The sequence below is a fragment of the Lemur catta genome, chromosome 9, assembly GCF_020740605.2.
Source record: "Lemur catta isolate mLemCat1 chromosome 9, mLemCat1.pri, whole genome shotgun sequence".
NCBI lineage: Eukaryota > Metazoa > Chordata > Mammalia > Primates > Lemuridae > Lemur > Lemur catta.
Window position 1 is genome coordinate 32085144 of NC_059136.1, and position 22368 is coordinate 32107511.

The following is a 22368-nucleotide window of genomic DNA, read 5'->3' on the forward strand; positions in this document are numbered from 1 at the left end:
GGTGCCCTCTGTCTGTATTGCTCTTACCCTAGATGTCTTTGTGGCTTGCTGCCTGTTGTCCTTCAGGCCGCTGTTCAGATGCCAACTAATTAAAGAAGGCTCTCTATGCCACAGTCAGACATAAAACAATTCCCAGCTCTGCCCCAGAACTTCCTTCTACCTCTCCTTGCTTTTTGGTTTCTCTCTGGCAAAGTATAAATTTACTTGTGTTCTTAAAATTTGTGGTCAAGGCAGAACTTTGTTTTGTTTGTTCTTCCCTCTCTATATCTCCAGCACTTAAAACAGTGCCTGGCACCTGTTGGATGCTCAGTCAATACAAGAATGAATGAATGAATGAACGAATGAATACTGACAGTGGGAGTATGACATTTTCATGCATGAATTATAATAAAAGCCTTTCTCTTTTTAATGGTTTTTTATGTGCTCTATTTTATTTAATCTATCAGTAACCCTGGGAGGTAGGAGGGGTTGTTTTCCTGTAATTGCCCAAGGAGGATAAATTTTCAGAGGATGAGTCTTGTCAAAGGAAACAGTGATTGGAGGAGCTAGAACATAAACCTTCAGGTCTTCATCCAACCTTGCTTTTTTAATTGTAATAAAATACAGGTAACTTAAAACTCAACATTTCAACTACTTCAAAGTGTACAACTCAGTAGCATTTCTTAAATTCAGTGTTGTGCAACCATTATCACTGTCTAGTTCCATAAAATTTTCATCATCCCAAAAGAAACCCCATATTCATTAAGCAGTTACTCCCCATTCTCCCTCCTGTGGCAACCATTAATTTGCTTTCTGTCTCTATAGATTTGCCTATTCTGGATATTTCATGTAAATGAACTCATTCAATAGGTGACCTTTGTGTCTGGCTTCCTTCATTTACTGTAATGTCTTCAAGGCTTTTCATATTGTAGCATGTGTCAGAATTCCTTTCCTTGATAAGACCAAATAATATTCTGTTGCGTGGATACACCAAATTTTATCTATCCGTTCACCAATTTATGGACATTTAAATTGTTTCCACCTTGGCTCTTGTGAATGGGGGCCAGTCCTGCTCTGGTCCCTTCCTCTCTACACCGAGCTGTCTCAGATGAGTTGTCTGCCACACCACACCTCAGGTCAATTCCTGTCCACTTGCTGTCAGGTCACCTGCCTTTAAAAAGCTTCTAGCTCCTCCCCAGCTAACTTCATGTCCTCTGTTCCTCCAGCTCCCCAAGCTCTCCTTTCTGTTGTTTTTTTTAGTTAAACATTCACTGTTTCATCCATTTAAGCCCTTTCCATTTTTAGGCTTTATTTCTGGAGTTTAATGAATGTGTGACCCTTTCAAATTCAGCTCTCTTGGCTGCTTCCTGTTCTGTCCTCAAATGGAAACTTTCCTCATCCCTACAGACACGAATTTTAAGGGGTAGTGATATTTCTCTTGTCTATATAATAAAATCCGTCCGTTCCCATGATTCTGTCTAAACAAATTAGGCTAAAATTCCTTGTTATTTTTATTGGCACATGGATGCATGCATGAAAGTTAAATTCATTCCTTCATGTATGTTTCTTGCCCTTTCTTTAGCAAATATCGATAGACTACCTACGATGTGCCAGTTACAGGGAGACTATAACCGGCATATTCTAAATACAGTCTTGTTCTCTTGTCACAGTCCCATGTGGGGACATATAATAAATAGCCAGGCCTCTAACTTGAATGAGTATTCACAAAGGGAGAAGAGTGCTGTCAAGGAAAGGCACAGCCTTCAGGGATGTGGAATAATGGTATGTGTGAGGTCTGGTTGGTGGTGTGAGGGTGGTCAGAGAAAGGAGGTGCCATGAGCAATGAAAATTGAAGGGTTGGAGTAGCTTGTTCTGCAGCAAACTGGCTGATTGTCTCAGGCAGAGAAGGGCCTTGCAGGTAAGGACAGATGGACACTTTAGGAGGCCTAAACATGTAAAAAAACATGTAATCCATTAAAGTGGTGGGTATTACACATGACATTTAGAAAACCTTGTCTCTATTTTTATTGTAAAAATTTTTATTAAATAACATATCATAATACTTTATTAACAATAATACTATGCATGTATCTTCATAGCAATCTTAGGGGTAGGCACTGTTATTATCCTTATTTTACAGATGAGGAAACTGAGGCTTAGAGAGGTTAAGGATTGCGGTCCCAAATAAAAAATCAGGAAGGGATAGAGACAGTTCCCCATATGTCTCTGTGACTTTAAAGCCTTTGCCTTTAACCCTCTCATTAGCTTATCTGCCTTAATGTTTGCCATTTTTGAATCAGCACTGCATTTTCTTCTGTTCACAATTAGTATTTTAAAAATATATAAAAATAATTATTTGGCTAAATGCCTGATTTTATTGAGTGATGTGAAATCTAAATCTTCTATTTGCTCATGAGTCAAGGAGAGCAATTGCCACCTGATCTTGGGGTCAGTGCCATAAATGGAAGTCTTGCTTGTTCAGCAGGACGTGTCTTCAGGCGAGGAGGGAAGCAAGCTAGTCTTCCAGGGGAGATGGTATCAGGGCAGCTGCAGAACAGCTGCAGGGGATCCAGAGCCGCCAAGGAAGCAGGAGCTGGTGGTTTCAGGCCTCTCGCAGAGTAGATTCAGCATTCCTGGCTATTCAAGTCTTAGGGGCTTAAAATAAAATATTCATGAAAGAACGTGGCAAGCTGTTTTTTGCAAACCTCTGGTGTTTCAGACCTCAGATATTTTTGGGTTAGGGGCAATCAATGCCAAGTGTACTTGTGGGTCTAAAAATGAAATTGCTGATATATTGAATTTCCTTTGGTCTGGGGATTAATTTAAGACCACTTTTTAAGACCTGTTTAGCATGGAAATTTTAAACTTTCTTCATTTAAAATGGTCATGTAAGTGTGAATTTGTATTTGTACTTCTTTAAACTTAATGCTGAAAATGATAATGCTGTGTGTGTTTAATTTTGAAGGTATATGGATACCTCTTTAATTGATGTCGATGTACAGCCAACGTATGTGCGAGTACTGGTCAAAGGCAAGGTAAGTGTAACCCTGTAGACTATTACAGTCTCAAAAGCTAACACTTGAACTAAGCTGTATTGCCTTGATTTTTTAAAAAGTATTATGAAAATAGAAAAAGAGAAACCCAATAAGAGTGCTGTTTTTTAGGCACATGGTTTTATGCCATGGAATGGTATACAGTAGACATGGCTCCTGACCGCTGTGTAGCTTGATAGAATTAATATTTTAAACCTGTGTCCAGCTGTTTCAAAGCTGATAACATGATCATATAGGTGGTAGCCTATGCATGAAGTTAAACAGGATACTCATTCTAAATTGTCAATGATTCCCTTCATGGCAGCTATAATTTTATCAGTTTTGAAACGGTATTTTTTGCTGATTCTGAGGATTCATATAGTTTAGCTTGAAGACTTATGGTAAATATGTTGATGTTTTATAATAAGTTTTATTTATATTACAAATTACTTTTTAGCTATAAACGGACCCATGAGTGTTTCACTGTTTGTAATTGATGACTGTTCTTTAGACTATTTGTTAGAACAGGTAAAATAGTTTGTAGATATCAAGCATAGCTCATATATCATTTTTTTCTTAATAATTCCAAACACATTTCTTAATTGAATGGTGTATCCTGAATTTGTAATGAAAATACCTCTTGAAGTAACCTTCTCTTGTAACATGTCCCCGCTCTTGATGACACCTCCTGCTTATTTTCAGCCGTTTCAGCTTGTCCTTCCTGCAGAAGTCAAACCTGATAGCAGCTCTGCTAAAAGATCTCAGACAACGGGGCATTTGGTAATCTGCATGCCCAAGGTAGGTAATGTCATTTGGCTCAATTTCAAGTCTGGATACGTTGGTTGCTGAAGGAACTTGATCTGTCAGGACTAATGATGACTTCTGATCAAGGTACTTTTTCAGTTGAGAGAACCAGAAAATCTGTTCACACCAGCTAAGGTAGGAGAACAAAGGCCTATGAGAGCAAAAAAATGAGACAAGGATGTGGTTGGGGTCTGAGGTGGCTTATGCTTCCCTGAGAGAACTTAAAGAAATTAAACTTTAAAACAATTATGGCTGGACACGGTGGCTCACACCTGTAATCCCAGCACTTTGAGAGGCTAAGGTGGGAGAAACACTTGAGGCCAGGAGTTTGAGACCAGCCTAAGCATCATAGTGAGACCTCATGTCTACAAAAAATATGAAAAATTAGCTGGGCATGGTGGCACATGCCTGTAGTCCTAGTTACTCAGGAGGCTGAGGTAGGAGGACTGCTTGAGCCCAGGAGTTTGAACTATGATCCAGCCACTGTACTCCAGCCTAGGCAACAGAGCGAGACCTTGTCTCTAAATAATAATAATGATAATAACAGTAATTTGTCTATAGGGAGTATCTGAATTCCTCATTACAGGCCATATGAATGAGTTAGGACTAGGATGTTTCCTATTGTAAGCTTCAGAAACACCAAATAAAACTTGCTTTAGCCATAAAGAAATGTTTCATTTCTTAAAACAAGATAGGAGAAGGTAGTGAGGGCCCCAGGCAGGTAGGGTCAGCGTCTTTCTAATATGTCAGCTTTGTCCTCAGATTGGCTTCTTTCTATGAGATGGGTACAAGTAGTAACTTGGGCAACATATTTTCGTGTTCTTACCTTGCATGAAAAGAAAGAGAATCAGAGAAAGAGGCACAGAGAGAGGATCTCTCCCATTACCGTGGAATAAAAGTTCCTCTGCACTGATTATTCCAATTTAGTTGAAGAGCTCATCAAGTCTTGACTAGCACAATCCTGAACAATTAAACCAATCTCTGGCCAAAGGGATGGTAGGACAGTAAGCCCTCTGTATCCCTGGGTTTCAACATCCACAGATTCAACCAAAATTACATCTGTACTGAACATGTACAGACTTTTTCCTTATTATGATTACCTAAACAAAACAGTATAACAATTACTTGCATAGCATTTACGTTATATTAGTTATTGTAAGAAATATAGAAATTACTTAAAGCATATGGGAGGCTGTGCATAGGTGATAAGCATTACTGCACCTATTTATATCAGGGACATGAGCACTGGTGGATCTTGGTATCTGTGAGAGGTCCTGGAACGATCCCCCGCAGATACTGAGAGATGACTATACTCTGATTGGTTTCTATTAATCAGAACTTATACCATGAGCTAAAGGTGGGGTCGATTTTGGCCAAGTCACTCAGATTTCAAAGGGGAAGACTAGATAAACCGGTAAAAATGAGGTTCAGCTGGTGGGGAATAAAAGGAAAATGGGGGTAGGAGTGTCTGCTACAAAAAGTATAAAGTTGATTAACCAGTAAGATTTTTGTAATGACTTAATAATCTTGCATTTTCCTATAGCCAATTTCCAACAGATCGATGATAATCAATTATGTATTTTTACTCTGAGATAATAAAACAGCAAATACAATTTGTTGTCAAGCAGTAAAATAACAAACACAACTGTAAGAACCTCATTGTCCTTGGTGACCACAACAAATTAAGGAAATACTTCCATAATAACTAGAATATCCTATAGGGAAATCTAAGTGATAACATAGTTAGTGAAGACATTTGCATGACACTATGATCAGCAGCCTTTTTTTGTTGTAACTTCTAATTGAATAGCTGAAGATTAAATAGGAACTCTGCTATTTCCTAAAGGGAAATCAAGACATATGACTTGTGTACCTTTTGCCGGATACCAGGTAATTGATTAGAAAACATCTATTGTCACTGCTTCTGAGTCTTAGATAAATGCAACATTCTATTTTCATTTTTCTTTTTGTTTTTATAGCTATCTAAATTTTTGCATTAAAAATACATGAAAACTTTAATAAATAGCTTATTAAGGAAAAAGCATTTTAGAAGTGCTTGGTTGAAGATGAGATAATTCATATAGAAGGACTGGGAATAGTTCTGTTTTTTTCTTCATTAATAAACTATAACTAACATTTTCCCTGGAGGGATATATTTTTTAAGATTTTAGACTACTATGTTAAAGTAACATTGACTTGTAAGTTCATCATCTTCTATCATTATTTCTTTTAAAAGGTAGATAGCGAAAACAAACTTTAGAAAATAATTTCTTGCCCAAAATTAGTTGGTTTTCATTCATAAGTAGTTATTTGAAAGGACCGTGAAACTCAAACAACAAAAGATTTTTCTTAAAAATCACCAAGTTAAAACACAAAACTCTAATTTCATTTATACTTACTATTAAAAATGTATATTATGGAAAACTAACACCTTCATAATTCCTATTGATTAAAACATTTTAAGTACTGAAGTTTAACCCACTGAGTATATTCTGTATTAGTCTAGACTTACTATGATAACTTACTGTGAATTCGTGCAAGTGTGGCCTACATTATAATTATTGACGAAAATTCTTGGAATTTTAAAGCATATTGTAAGAATAAACCTAAGATTCTGTCATCAGAAAAATTGATAAAGAATCTGGCATATATAGAATATTCTCATGTATAATATACACTATTATTATATGATGTATATCACATTTACATGTAATATGTATATATATATCACAGTTTATCAATTTTTATGTTATATATCAATTTTGCTGATATATATGTCTGTGATATGTGTGATGTTAACCAATTTTTCCAATAGATATATATGCATGCATGTACATATGCATATATGTACATGTGCATATATTATACATATATGTACATGTTCCTTTATACATATATATATAATGGAATATTATTCATCCCTAAAAATGAGTGAGATCTTTCCATTCGCCATAAAGTGGATGAGCCTTAATGACATTATGCTAAGTGAAATAAGCCAGATACAGAAAAAAAAATATTGCATGATGTCACTTATATGTAGAATCTTAAAAAGAAATTCAAATATACAGAGACAGAGAACAAAACAGTGTTTACCAGGGACAAGGGGGGGTGGGGGATGAAATGGGAAGATGTAGGTCAGAGGATACAAGCTGATATGTAGAATGAACAAGTCTAGAGATCTAATATAGACATGAGGACTATAGATCATAAAGTTTTCCTGTATTTAGGGTTCATGCTAAATGAATAGATTTTAGCTGTTCTGGCCACACACACACAAAATAGGTAACATGTGAGATGATGGATATGTTAATTTACTTCACTATAGTAACCTTTTTACTATCTATGTGTGTCCCAAAATATCATGCTGTATACCTTAACTATACACGATAAAATTTATTTTTTTAAAAAGAAAGGTATATAATTAGGATACCTTTGGCTCTGAATAACAGAAAACCCTGATTCAATGTGGTTTAAATGATAAAGGAAAATATATTACCTCACCTAAAAAAAGAATCAAGTAGACACTTAGGTATAATTTCCATTCATTCATAGTATGGTATTGTCAACAAGTCCCGTAATATTTAGTACTTCGAGCAATATCTATTAATAAAATAGTTTTTAGTAGTTTTTAATATCAGGATGCTCTAAACCAATTAAAAGAATATCAGATTTGTTGTTTAGAAGTTCCCTCTCTGTGACAGTATTTGTAAAGAATACTGTGAAGGGCTGACCTATTTGATTGTGCCTGTGCATGTGATGATTATGTTTATTTGCAGAAATTCGATGATGAACCTTGTATACATTTCCTAAGGACACAAAATTTGTCATTGAACTTACAAAAGGCTATGGTATTTCTTATTAGATACTTCATTCAGCATTTTTTCATGATGTCAAATTGATATTTTTCTGTTTTCTTATCCCTAATGAGGCTGGATCTATACAGACTTGGTGCTGACGAATAGTCAAGTTTTATCAGTCTAAATCTGTCCCCTGGCACATGGGTCATGGCTATATTTTATGCTGCTGCCATGTCAGTGGGTGCTTCTAGCTTAGCTCCTTTTTCTACGAGGCTTCACTTCATGCTAGCTTTGCAAACCTAGATGCTTCCCAACATCCACCACCGAGTGTGTGATATACAACGGACTTATGTGATATGCAAATATCACAATGCCTAGCATGCAGCTGGGACTCCTGTCTCCATTCACCATCTTTATAGCTTAATTTGTGGGTACCCACATTTCCCAGAAAGCCATCTCCCACTATACCTCATCTACCATTTTATCAGGGGCTACCTATGCTAGAAGTGGCAAATGGGGTAGTAGATGAAGAGGTACTCTGGCCATATCATAAAGGTAGCATCGGGCAATGGAAGTTCATAAAAAATGGTGCATCTACATAGGGCACTTGCCAAGAGTGGAGTTTGCAGGACTGGAAGTTGCTCTGGGTGAGTCAGTGAGTATGTGATAAGTGAATGTGAAGGCCAAGCACTACTGTACACTACTGTAGACTTTATAAACACTATACACTTAGGCTATACAAAATTTATTTTTTAAGTTTTTTTCTTCAATAACAAATAAACCTTAGCTTACTGTAACTTTTTTACTTTATAAACATTTCTATTTTTTTAACTTTTGATTCTTTCATAATAACATCAAGCTTAAACATATTGTACAGCTGTACAAAAATATTTTCTTTCTTTATATCCTTATTCTGTAAGCTTTTTTGTATTTTTAATTTTAATTATTTTTTTATTTTTTAAACTTCATTAAAAACTAAGACACAAACACACACATTAACCTAGAACTACACAGGGTCAGGACCATCAATATCACTGTCTTCCATCTCCACATCTGGTCCCACTGGAAGGTCTTCAGGGGCAATGACACTTATTGAGCTGTTATATCCTATTGTTTTTATAAGCGGAAGGAGTATACTCTAAAATAACGATAAAAAGCATGGTATAGTAAATACATAAACCAGTAACATAGTCATTTATTATCATCAAGTGTTATATACTATACATAATTGTATATGCTATACTTTTATATGACTGGCAGTGCAGTAGGTTTGTTTACGATGGCATCACGACAGACACTGAGTAATGTGTTGTGCTTCGTGACAGCTACAATTACCAGGCAATAGGAATTTTTCAACTCCATTATAATCTTATGGGATCACCATCGTATATGCAGTCCATTTTTGACCAAAACATCATTGTGTGGCACATGACTCTATGAGTACCAGACCAAGTCACTTTTCCCATTTCATTCAGAGTTAAAGTCCCCTGATAACCTGTCTCTCCACACTCCTGTTATCTCGCTGACATCATCTTCTACCACTTCACCCTCTATAGTCATTCCAGCCACATTGACCTCCTTGCTATTTCACAAACTTGATAAGCATCTTTCTACTCCAGGATCTTTGCAGCTGCTGTTCCCTCGACTGGAATGTCCTTCCCTGAGATGTCCTCATAATTTGCTCTCTTATCTCTTTCAGATTTCTGTTCAAGTGTCATATCAGTGAGGCCTTTCCTGACAAATGTATTTAAAAAACATCTCCTCCCCTATCCCAGCATTCTATATCCCCTGTTCCTGCTGTATTTTTCTTCATAGAACTTATCACCGCCAACAGTCTAAATATTTAATTGTTTGTTTCTTTTCCTATTCTCCCCAAGAAGAATGTAAGCTTCATGAGAACAGGGATTTTTGTCTATTCTTGTCACTGGCATCTAGAGCAGAGCCTAGAAAAGAGTGGGTGTTCAATAAACTTCTGTTGAATGAGTGAATACATTAAATGCATCTTTAAAATACTTTTTAATATTTACAACATGCATCTCCCTTAAATTATTCTCCCTCCCAACCATTGCCTGATTGTTTTTCCAAGTATATTATTCCAGGTTAATTTTAAAAAGAGTTTTTATCAAATTCTGCCTCAAAAAAGGACATTGGAATTTTTATTGCCATGAGTTTATAGACAGTGAAAAGAAATATTAATAATTAAGGGAATGGGCCCTGGAGCCAGTGAACCTGAGTTAAATCCCAATATTTCACTCAGCAGCTTTGTGACCTTGGCAAATTATTAATCTCTCTATGACTCAGATCCTTCATCCATAAATTTATATTAATAATAATTCAGACCTCAAAAAGTTGTTTTGATGATTATGTAAATTAATATCAATAAAGTATGTAGAACAGCTCTTGGGACATACTACATACTACATTAATATTTACTGTTAATTAATATTAGTCATTATTAGTAATTCATATTATTAAATAATACTAACTGGTACTCATTAATACTGTTTTATAAAAATTGAGATTATACTGAATTTATAGATTGTACTGGGAATGAATTATTTACATTATCAAAATTGGATATCCAGTAATGTGTTTTTCCATTATTACTTTTATTTTATGTCCCTCAGAGGGTTTTTTTTTTTTTGGTAGTTTTCTCTTTATAGTTGCTACACATTTTCTAAAGTTAATTTAGATATCATTTATTTGATTTCAGTTTCTATTTTGGGTGGGATTATTCCCTATCACATTTTCTAAGAGTTTACGCTTGGCCTTCAGTCTGTTTATTTAAATGTGTAATCAGACTAAGTTATATGTACATAAATAATCTCTTCATCATCATCCTGGAGATATTTGTCATATGATCTCACCACAGTCCAACTTAACAAGATTTAACTGAAATTTTGCATTCATTGAGAGGCTTGTTGACTTGCATCAAATCATTAAATTAAATTCCCATCTAGATTCTCAATTGACAAGTTACAGGAACACTCCAAGAATATGCTTCATGATTTCCTTTGGGTGTTCTTTCAGAATAATTAACTGAGATTAAGGAAGTTGACATCCAAACTGAACAGCAAAATATATTTATCACTTCAGTTGGTGAACATCTTGCTTGATTTGCTTATACTGAGCACAGGAGGTGAAGGTCACACATTAAGGTCAATAAAACAGACCATACTTTTTAAACAATGGTCTCAAACTCCCTTCTCCTTATTAGCTGGAAACACGTTTCACAGTACTTTCTCTCTGCTCAAACATACTTACGATATGCCTAACCCAAACTCACTTTTATTCTCTCCTTGTCAAGTGGGTCTAATGTGTTGTCAGATGGGTCTGTGGTGAAATCTTGCTAGGTTACCCTGTTCCATTCATACTTTCACTCTTGTATTGCTTATTATTAGCTCATTTCTAAAACTTCCAACACTGAAAAAAATGGAAGCTTCAAAAGATAATTTCCACATACTTTAGCCATCATATCTACTAATCTGCCTACATTGTGTTTCCTTGTTTTCCCTTCCTTCTTCCCTGAGTCTGCGAATGAACTGCCTGTGGTCTATGCAAACCCCGTAGATGTGTATTGGATCCTATTTCCACTTGCCTTTGAAAGACTTTTTTTTGCCTTTGGCAATTCTCTCCTCTCTGTACAACTTTGCTTAATCTCATCTCTCTGGATTTTACATTAGAAAATGTGCTGTTACATATAGGAATAACATTTATTGGGTGTCGGGCAGATGGGAGCGGGGAGGAGGGGATGGGTGTATACATACATGATGAGTGCAGTGTACACCGTCTGAGGGATGGACACGCTTGAAGCTCTGATTCAGGGAGGAGGAGGGGGCAAGGGCAATATACGTAACCTAAACATTTGTACCCCCATAATATGCTGAAATAAAAAAAAAAAAGAAAACGTTAGTTCACAGTAGCAAAGGTATAGAATCAACCTAAGTATCCACCAACTGATGAGTGAATATATATGGACTACATATAAATATCTCCCCTATTTGTTGGCCTGATCCACTTTATTGCAAAACTCTTAAAACAGACATCTATATTTGCTGTTTCACTGCTTTTCCTATAATCTCTAAAACCAATTCCAATTAGGCATTTTCTCCTTCCCAGCCCCCCTCCACTGCAGTATCTCTTTTTGAGGTCTCCAGTCATCTCCATATTACCAAATCCAGTGCTCATACCCCATCTTCCTCTTACTTGACCTTTCAGCAGACTTTTACACTTTTAATCAGTCCCTACATTTTTAGACTGTTGTTCACTTGGCTTTGGGTACATCACTTTCATTTAATTCTCCTTCTGTGTCACCAGATACTGCTATTCACTGGATGTCCTTTGCCACTGAGTGCTTCATTGCTGGTTCTTTCTCATATCCAGGCTTCTGAAAGTTGGCATGTGCAATCATTCAATTCTAAGACCCCCTACTCTTCTCTATTTATACTCATTCCCTACATAATCCCATCTAACCTCATGATTTTAAATAACATCTCTAGAGCTCCATCGTCTGCTAATTGCCAAGGAAATTGTACTGCATATTTTAAAAACATCTTAATAGTATCAGTACCTAACAAGGTAATGAACAGTTACTATCCACTGATCCAGAAGTACTGACTAAGAGGATAAACCATGCTTTCAGTGACCACACAGGTGTGGGAAGAAAAAGTTAAAGTCAGAGCCTGCCAAGGAGGGGACTCTAGTAAATCATTCTCATTTTGGGATGGCGACTCTGAAGGGTTGTAACCTAGGCTTGAGATGAATAAGAAGTAAGCCAATCCTTAGAAGGTCTTGCAGCCTGTCTTCACACTATCTAAATGGCCCCCAAACTGGGCCTTGAACTTGAGTGAAGGTAGTCTAAGATGAGTAGCACCCACACATACCTGGGAAAACCCAGCGAAAAGCCTTTCTAGTAAGAGTTGACATCATCCATGGACTCAAGTTATATGTAAAAACACTGCTTTAATTTGAGGTCTCTCAGAAGCAGAACCTTATGTAGGGATTTGAGTGCAATAGTTTATTTGGGAGGTAAGGGAGTGCTAGTAAGGAAGTAGGGAAGGGAAGGCAGCCAGTAGAGAGTGCTCTATTAAGCCAGCTACCCCAGTGGGGAAAGTATAGGAGATAGTGCAAAATACGTACCTTAGGATAACTCTACCTAAGGGGTGATGGAACTGGGATATTTGTATACCAACTCCAGAGAATCTTTACCTGATAACTGCTCTCTGTTGTGGGGTGGTAGTATGGAGTTGGTAGTATAAACTCCCCAGCACTTCTGAACTGCTGCTGACATAAACCACACAGTCCTGCATTGTTCTAGGAAAAAGGCTCCAGCCACAGATATTGGAAGATTGGCTGTTGGAAGTCTGCTAAAACATATTGAAAGGTTAGAGGTTTTGATACAAACATTGATGCTAATTATGTTAGGAGGAAAAAGTCAAGTATGAAATGTCTTATAAGGAACCAGAAGCTGATATAAAGTACTTGAAAAGGAACTAAATGAAAAACTCTAGAACTGAATACAATAAATTAGTTTTAAAATTTAATGAGTAGACTTAGGATATAGACACAGCTGAAAAGAGCACTGAGAAACTAGAAAATAGATTAGAAGATAATGTCCAGAATGAAGCACAGAGAAATAAAATTTTATCAGAGACACTAAAAGCATGTAGAATACAGTAAGAAGGTCTAACATATGTTTTATTTGATTAGTCCTATATGGAGAAGAATGGGACAGAGGTAATATTTTTTAAAATAATAGCTAACTGCAGGATTTATACTTAGGATTTTTGCATGGATACCCACTGCAGAAACTTAAAATGTATTATGTACCTTGTGAGACACTGTGATATGTTTTTGAGGAATAGAAAAATAATATAGGCTTGGCCCCTGCCCTGAAGGATTTTACCACACATCCAGACATATGATATATCCACATTTACTACATTTAGCAAATATCTTTTTTCTTCTTTTTTTATTTTTTAGTTTAATTTTATTTTTTTTTTAGAGATGGGGTCTCACTCTGCTCAGGCTGGTCTTGAACTCCTGAACTCAAGTGATCCTCCCACCTCAACCTCCCAGAGTGCTAGGATTACAGGCATGAGCCATCACAGCAAAAATCTTTTATGCTATGTGCTAAGCACTTCATACAACTAGATCTCTACAATAACTCCATAACCTAGGGATTTTTATTTTCTATATTTTTTCAATGAGGAAACCAAAGCTTGCTGGGGAACAGCCACATCTGAAAATAAATCCGTCAACTGCATCTTATCTTCTGTTTAATTTCCTTCTTCATCCTCTTGAGTCTGTATAAGGTTTTTTTGAGAAAATAAAAGATGAGGTAATCCAAAGTTAGCTTTCTACTATAAAGCGATGCCCCATTCCTGGCTGTGAAGACTCCAAAGGCTACCTTCCTGTGACTTGGTTTCATAGCATCTACAGAACTGCAAAGCTGCCACTCAACATGGGCTCTGTTCCTTTTTCTTACTGGCTGGTCAGGGTAGGTGACAGATCATTCTTCTACTTGACAGTAAATGAGGAGGAAAGGTGAGGTTGGACATCAATCCAAGGCAACTGGGAGACACCCTAGACGTTGTAATTACTTAACACATTGTCTGTCTTGAATCTGACATATCTCACCACAGTCCCTGGAGACTGGGAGCCATGCCAACACCTCAGTCACTCTGGATCCTTACCCGGGGCACAGGAGAGGGAGTGTTGCTTTTTTCCATTCCAGGGTTTCTGAAATTTAAGTTTTCTCCTAAGCAGTGAGGCTGGAGTATGCCAGGCAAGTCAGTCTGGATCTTCGCTCACATGATTTCCTAATGTGAATGCCACCACCATAAGTGGGAGAAGCCACAAATCATGGGGACTTAGCCTGTGGATGGGACAGAAGGGTTGACATCAGAACATCATTTTTGTGTATGGCATAAGACCCTCTCCAACACTTTCAGACATTTTCCCAAGGTGATGCTGATGTGACAGCTCAGGTCTTACTGTTGTTTACTATTTACTGCATACATTTGCATGTGGTTTTTCTCACACTAAAGTCTAGTTGCCAGAGCAACGAGGAGTGGCATCTTGGTGATGTGCCTCTGACTTCTATCACTCTCACCCTGTGAATAAGCTCAGGCAAATGGTCCCACAGTTCTGCCTGGCCCTCTCCTCCTGCCTTCCTCCTTCTCCTCCTCCTTTCCCCTGCTGAGGTCTCTCTCACAGCATCTCCTCAAGGTTGGGCTGACCGCCAGTATTTCCCAAAGTAATTCAACTGATTTCTCCAGTGCTTTTGGCTAGCCTTGGCCCTTCCCCTCTGTCCATGACTGTCCTCAGTGCAGGCTGTTCTCTGACCACCATTCGTCCACATCAAGTGAGCATCATTGGGCCACGTCACGTGTATATCACGAAGTCCTTTCCAACCTTGGTCTAACCCTCTTGGACTTCTGCATGTCCCATCCTGCCCACCGAGGCAGGGCCTACCGCCCGCCACCCCCCAGCCTAGGAGTTTTCTTCCTCAGAGGAAGGTGCCTACTTCTCTTTGACTTACTTGTTCCTAAGATATGCTGAGAATAGTGGAGCCTGGTATTTATTACTTACTGGCCTCCTTTTACTTCAGGAGAAAATAAGACTACTCCCTGCTACAAAGAAAAATATTTTCATAGCCACTTGACCTTTTCTTCAGGCATGTTTATAACAATATTTTTAGGAAAAGCATAAGAGACATTCCTCTCCATTTTTCCTCTTTGTATCTCTTACGAGGTAATCTCAAAGAGAAATATAAGAAATCTCCCATATAGGTGAAGAAAAAGAGCAGTCAGACAGGAAGCAGAGTGAAACAGTGGACTTGACTTGTTTATCTATCTTTCCAGATAGTTTGAAGGGGAGGGGAGGCAGCCCGTGGCAAGAACCTGGAGAGGAAGGAGCCGGGGGGGGGGGGGGGCGGGAATCAGGCTCCCCAGAATTCAGAAAGGAGCCAGCCTCGTGCTCCCAGAGGTTCCCTTTGTACACACCTGGGTAAAGCAGCTGTTCTCAGGGAGAAGAGAAGAGGGAGAGAGAGTGGGCAGACCAGGATGTGCCGTGGTGGTGACTGCAGTCAATTCAGAAATAGGGCTTGGCTGGCTCTCATTCCCCAGACAAACTGGAAGCATTTTTGCTATCCAGAAAGGTTGGCGGGAGTGTCTGAAAGAAAAACAAAGCTATGTTTCCCATTGTTTTAGAAATCACACAGAGTATGGGAGAGCCATCAGTAACAAAGAGAAAGCTTCAGGAGAGCCTTAGCTCTCCTGTCTCACTCCCTACATCTAACCCATCAGCAAACCCTGTGAGTCTGTCTCAGAATATGTCCAGAATGGCCACATCTCACCAGCTCTGCCTTGACCAGCCTCGTCCCGCCATCACCCCCTCTGTCTGGGGTTACTGTGAGAGCCTCCTTCCACTCCAGCCCTTTGCAGTGTTTTTTCAGCACTGCAGCCCAGGTGGCCTTGAAGCAGAAAGTAGATCATATCTGTGTCCCTCCTCTGCTCAGGATGCTCTGAGAGCTTCCCCTCGCTCCCAGAGCACAAGCCAGAGTCCTCCCCAGCGTTGCCTGCTGGCCCCTTCACTCCCTCCACCTGGTCTCCTGACCCTTTGCTGCTGTTCTGCACGCCATGCATCTCCCTCCCCAAGGCCTTTGCACTTGCTGTTCTCTGTTGGGAAACATCCACTCTGGGCCCTGAAGGGCTTGTTCTCTTACCCCCTTAAAGTCTTCTCCCAGTAAGGTGTTCCCTGACACCCTGTTTAATAGTGCACCCCACCTCTCCACCCACCAAGGCCGCTTTGCTGCCTGATTTCCATTCACAGCACTTGTGTGCCACGTGTATTTGTCTGTTTGCTGTATAAATTCGCCACCGCCACACACACACACTCTCGAATGTAAGCTCATGAGGGCAAGGATCTTTGTGAGTTTTATTCACTGCTGAATCCCCATGACCTAGAAAATTGCCTGGTGTGTAGTGGATGCTCCATAAATGTTAGTTGAATGAATGAATGATAAGCAAGAATAATAATGAACTTTTAAATGTAAGTGGAGGTTGTTTCCCGCTGAGACTATCTCTACCAAGATTGGAAAAGGATATTTTCTTTTCTTTTTAAACATCGTTATCATTCATGATGTTTGTCCTAACTTAATAAAATACCATTTTCAATTTTAGGCTGCAGTGTGTGGATGCTCTTCTCCAAGGAACTGTCAGATAGGTTCTTCACAAATATGAAAGAATTTCCAAGGAACCATTGATAGTTAGATTGTTCTACTTTTCTTCAAAGCCATATAACTGTCTCATGTAACTGTCAATATTGATTTTACATATACATATATGTATATATATATCAGGAATGACACCTTTTAAAATTTTCATTAGACAACTTGGTTATCCTTGGAATCAAAGCAGTACTCTTATCCTTCTTATTTTTCTGATCAGTTTTTCCAAAATTTAAATTTTCTTTGCTGCAATTATGCATTTATTTGGGATAGAATATACTACTTCAAAAATGTTTGACTTATACAGGTATTTTTATCTATTCAAAAATTTTTAAATAATGTGCCAATGGTAATTTACATATTTTCTAATATTATGGATAAGGACCTTTTTTGAAATAGAAAAAAGATCTTGTTTCCTTAAAGATGTTGTTTTTTAATAGGTTCAGTGAATTATGTATTTTTCTTATTAAAGTCAATCAGAACACAGTTAAGAAATAATATAGTCTGGGATTAAAATATCAGCAATAAATTTGGATATATATAAACCTCTTTTAGTGCCATGGGATAATAAAAAAATCCTATTGATTCTGAGGTTTTGTATTACTAATATTTCTTTCCAGGAGTCAGAACCTTGCACATTTAAATGTTCAACGCCAATATTATGGATGATTAACTAATTAATAAAAATACCAGGGATATGTAATAAGATGAACAACTTACAAAGGAATGGATTACTCTGAAGTTGACACAAAGATTTCCAGAAAATAGAAGTCTATATTAATTGTATGGCTGGGCCTCACTGCTCAGCACAACTGACATAGTCTGATTCATCTCTCCCCAAACCCCAAATCATATAATTGGCTGGATGGTACATATCTAAAGGACTTAGTTTGGAAGTTTTATGAAGAAAAAAATATGGGAAGGCATTTTTAAAAGTTGTTTATGAGGCATGGGTGTAGATGTTAAATGTATATACATAAGCAAAATGATGATGGGAAAAAGACATGCTACATACACAGATAAATTATATGGGGTTATTCATATCAGATGAGGGAATTACTTAGCATGGTTGTGTTGATGCACATGGAAGTCAGGTGCTAGAACTCAGAAATAGAAGACTTTATGCAAAATTGTGAAAAACATTAGATAAATTATTAGTTACACAATTAAAGTATTTATTTAATTCAACAAAGATTTATTAATCACTTAATGTATACAAAAGACTGTGTGAATTACTGTGGAAAAGAGAAAAACATGATATGGGTCTCTTAGGGCCTTCTTCCTTCCCCTTGCTTGTTGAAGCCACTGACCATCACCCTCTACAGACTCAGACAGGCCTTTGCCCCGGTTTCTAAGTCCCAGTTTCAAATAGGCTCAGATTCTTGTTAAGTAGCTTCTCTTCTCTTCCACTTAGATTTGATACTGTGTTGCTGGTTCACACGCTAGTGTCATAGTCCTAACTGCCAGGATGTTCTACGGCTCCCTGAATGCCTTTCCCCTCCACGTAGACCCAGCACCAGCAGTGCCCACCTATGTGAAACTTCAGCCTGCAGAATTCCCACTTCTTCCCCATTTATAGACATAATAGGCAGGAATGGGCATCTCCAGGTGTCTTCTTTTTTAGTTTTAGTCTGTTGCCATTCTTTCATTTAGGCATTAATATTTCATAAATTTTAATGAGTACATACTGTGTGCTGGGAATCTATGCTGGGTTCTTGGAAATGCAAAAAAAAAAAAAAAGGAAGACTTGCACTGAATTAGAAACTCCAGGGATATCCTCTTGCAAAGTTAGGATGGAGACTGTGGTACCTTCCTCCTATGATGCCTTGAACTGAAGACTACATGAGGGATTCTAGTTTTCCAGCCCCTGTTACGTCACTCACACATTAGCCTTCTGCTGCTGAGACACTGTCGTTTTTCTCCGAAGTATCTCAGTGGTCCTATATAAATAGTTGTAATTGTTTTGAATAATGTTTCAAAAAGATCCAAAAAGTTATTTTACTTGGAGGAAATAGTACAGATTATATAAACAGAAAATTTTGTGATTTATAAAACTCAGATTAAAACATGAAAATAGGAAAATCATGGTTGGGGAGAATAAACTTTCTCTATCACAATCCCAAAATATATACATTGTACTTTATTCATGTTGATATTCAATATAAATATTTTCAGAGAAAGCAAGAAGGTTTAATAAAAATGTGTAAATTACAAAGCATTACAGAGAGAGGCAAGACGGCGGACTAGAGGCAGCCCACAGGCACTGGTCTCAAGGGAAGGACTGAAAGTTGCAGGTGGATGCCCACCTACAGATGGGCCTTCTTGGAAAGAGTATTGTGACACATCAGAGAAGTGATGGGGGACAGTCAGAGTGAAGGAGAAGGTGACAGGGTGATCCACTTGGCAAGATCAGAAGGTCCTTGTGGGAAGTGTCCACACATGGGGAAGGACAGGACAGGAGGAGAGAAACTCGGGACTCCATACTCCCCCCTAAACACTATGGCCCAAGCTGGGAGGGGGCCCCACCGCCACTTCAGACCTTCAGACTGATCAGGGAGCTGCTTGGAGTCTGAGCAGCAGCACTGCACTGGAGAGCAGACGTGGCAGGAACCTGGTGACCCCTGTTCCCAGATCACTGCAGCTGACACCATCCTGAGCTCTCAGGTCCAGAGTGCCTGGTCTGCTCAGGGCTTAGCTTTGCTGCAGCTGCCTCCACATTGTCCCATCCAGGCCAAGGAGGAAACAGGGAGAGTGGATGCTCTTGTGTGCCCATGACTGGGAGCCAAGCACCCCTCTCCCTCACGGAGGAGTAGAGCAGAATGGACACCACAGACGCCACCTGAGAATACCTGTGTCAACTGCCTCAGCAGATTCTGGGCAGGGGGAGAACCCTGGCTGCCTGGCAGCCCAGCCCCACATCCCAACCCCTGAGGCTCCTGTCCCACTGCCACTGAGCACCAAGGCCCCACCCTGAGGCTCCCACCCACTGCCTGGTGGGAACTACTCCTGCAGTCCAACACTCCACAAGGCACCTGCTAGCCACAAGCCACCATTGCATCTGGACCTTAGTGGAGCGAACGCCCACAGTCCTAACACTCATGACCATTGCCTAAATAGCTTCACCCAGCTGCCGCTGCCACTGCCATTGCCATGGGGAGATCTGGGCAGAGCAATCTCCCACAATGCCAGCTTCTGTGGAGAGGGACTTGCGCATGCCCCGGCCCAAGCTTTCAACAGTGGCCTGGGGAACAACCCACCACTACCTGCAGAGATCATTCAGCACCAGCTTAGACTGTGACAATCACAGGGGAACCAGACAGCACAGAATAGCTGCATTACCTGCTCTCAGTGCATCTGCCCCTTTTCTGCCAAGTCCATCTTCCAGAGTAGGTAAAAAAGGCACTATCTGGGACTTCTCCTTCTTCTCACTGAGTAGGAGAGTTCCCAGCAAAGAACGGGTGTGCCACAAATCTGTGTGCCCTGAGCTGAGAGAAGAGATGAGAAGAAACCAGCAAAAGAACTCTAGCAACATGAAAAAACAAGCTACTTTGAAACCCCCAAAGGATCACAATAGATCTACACCCACAGACCCAACCAAGAAGAAATTGTCATAATGTCAGAAATGGAATTCAGAATATGGATGGAAAATAAGATGAATGGCATTGAAGAGAAAGTTGAAAAGCAACACAAAGAAGCCAAAAAAATATTTTAGGACATCAATAAAAAGATTAAAAATTTGCTAAAGAGCTAGACACCATAAGAAAGGATATAAAAGAACTCAAAGAGTCATTTAGAGAACTTCAAAATATAGCAGAAAGCTCCATCAACAGACTAGACCAAGCAAAGGAAAGAATCTCAGAGCTTGAAGACATGGCTTTTGAACTAACTCAGTCAAAAATACAGAAAGAAGAACAAACAATCACTCAGAGAAATATGGAACAAAGTGAAACAAGCCAATATACAAATTATGGGTATGCTTGAGGGAGAATAAGAAAAAGCAAAAAGCATGGAAAACCTATTTGAGGGAATTATTGAAGAAAACTTCTCTGGTATTACCAGAGATTCAGATATCCAAATACAAGGTGGTCATCAAACACCAGGAAGATTCACAGCAAATAAGACATCTCCAAGACACATAGTCATCAACCTGGCCAAAGTCACAATGAAGGAGAAAATTCTACAGGCGGCAAGACAACCACATATATCAGTTGATAAAAGTATGAAATACCAAAGAAAAGATAATATTATGTATAAATTCATAAAAGTGTTTCAGAAAACTATTAAAACCATAATAGAAAAGAGGGAAATTACAGTTACAAAAGAAATGCAAAAGACATAAGAAATGACCAGTGTATCTTATAATAAAAATATTATATTTATTCATCTGATTATCAAACCTTTTTAAACTTCACATTGCTTCTTATTTACTTTTAAATAGATAATATATGTTTATAGGACAAAATTCAAAAATATTAAGTAGCCAATAATGCAATGCAAACTTCCCTTTTATCCCTTTTCATTAACTATCTGGTTTCTCTTTGCAGAAGCAACCACCATTGCCAAATTCCTATCAAAAATTTTTTTAATTTAATGATAGTGAGGGTTCAATGAAAGAGTATTTTTATAAACTGATAGAGGAATAGGAAATTATTTAATCTTTTTAGAAATAAAATTGTCAATACATATAAAATGTATGTTATTATTTAATAATTCTAATTTTGGACTCCTAAAAAATAATTAGGTATATGATACAAGTTTATGTACATGGTAGACACCACAGTATAATTATAAAAAATTGGAAACAAACTAAATATCCAAAGCCAGTCCATCAAATGACAGTGCAGTACAGACACAATATGGAATATTATGCAATTATTATCTCTCATCTATAGATCAGAGTATATAAGTTTGAGTGGCAATGTAAAATACTCCATCAATGCTATAACCATTTTTTTCTAGCCTCACCATAGCATCCCAGCACCTAGAACAATTTCTGGAACGCTATAGGCATCCATAAATGTGTGTTGTATAAATGAATTGCATCCAGAAAAGCCTGGAAGCTGTGGGACTGGCTAGAACTGTTTGCAAAACTTACCTGGTCCTAAGAATCACCTGGAGAAAGCGTGTTAAAAACTAGATTCCCAGGCCACTGCAGATTCCAAATAGAAAGTGTGGGAATCTGTGTTTTAACCAGTACCCCAAGGTTTGAGAAATACAGTATAAATCAGATAGGTTCTGAGGAAAAACCAGGAAATACTTGAGTATGGAAATGTATAGAGTACAGATTTATAAAGAAATTTATTACATAGGAGCAATTTAGGAAAGATATTACACAGGTAATAGCAGATCGGAGAAGCCGAAGAGGGGAGAAAATTTGTAACATCAGGTCACTACCTCTCCTGGGACAAGGAGGAGGTGGTGTTGACAGGAACCAGGCACTAGGGTCACCTGGAAGAAACCAGAACCGCAGTAACCCTCGTGGACAAGATCTGGAGTCACAGGGTAGACTCCACCTCTGCTGGAG

The 22368-nt window shown here is 38.4% G+C and overlaps 1 protein-coding gene across 3 annotated transcripts in view; it reads left to right on the plus strand.

Annotated features, from left to right (window-relative positions):
• DNAAF11 (dynein axonemal assembly factor 11) overlaps positions 1–22368 on the plus strand; it is a 77825-nt gene that overhangs the window by 37760 nt on the left and 17697 nt on the right. For all 3 annotated transcript variants that reach the window (XM_045561024.1, XM_045561026.1, XM_045561025.1), the window contains 2 exons: positions 2945–3014; positions 3714–3809. In XM_045561024.1, the coding sequence (XP_045416980.1) occupies positions 2945–3014; positions 3714–3809 (166 nt within the window). The remainder of the gene's footprint in view (positions 1–2944; positions 3015–3713; positions 3810–22368) is intronic.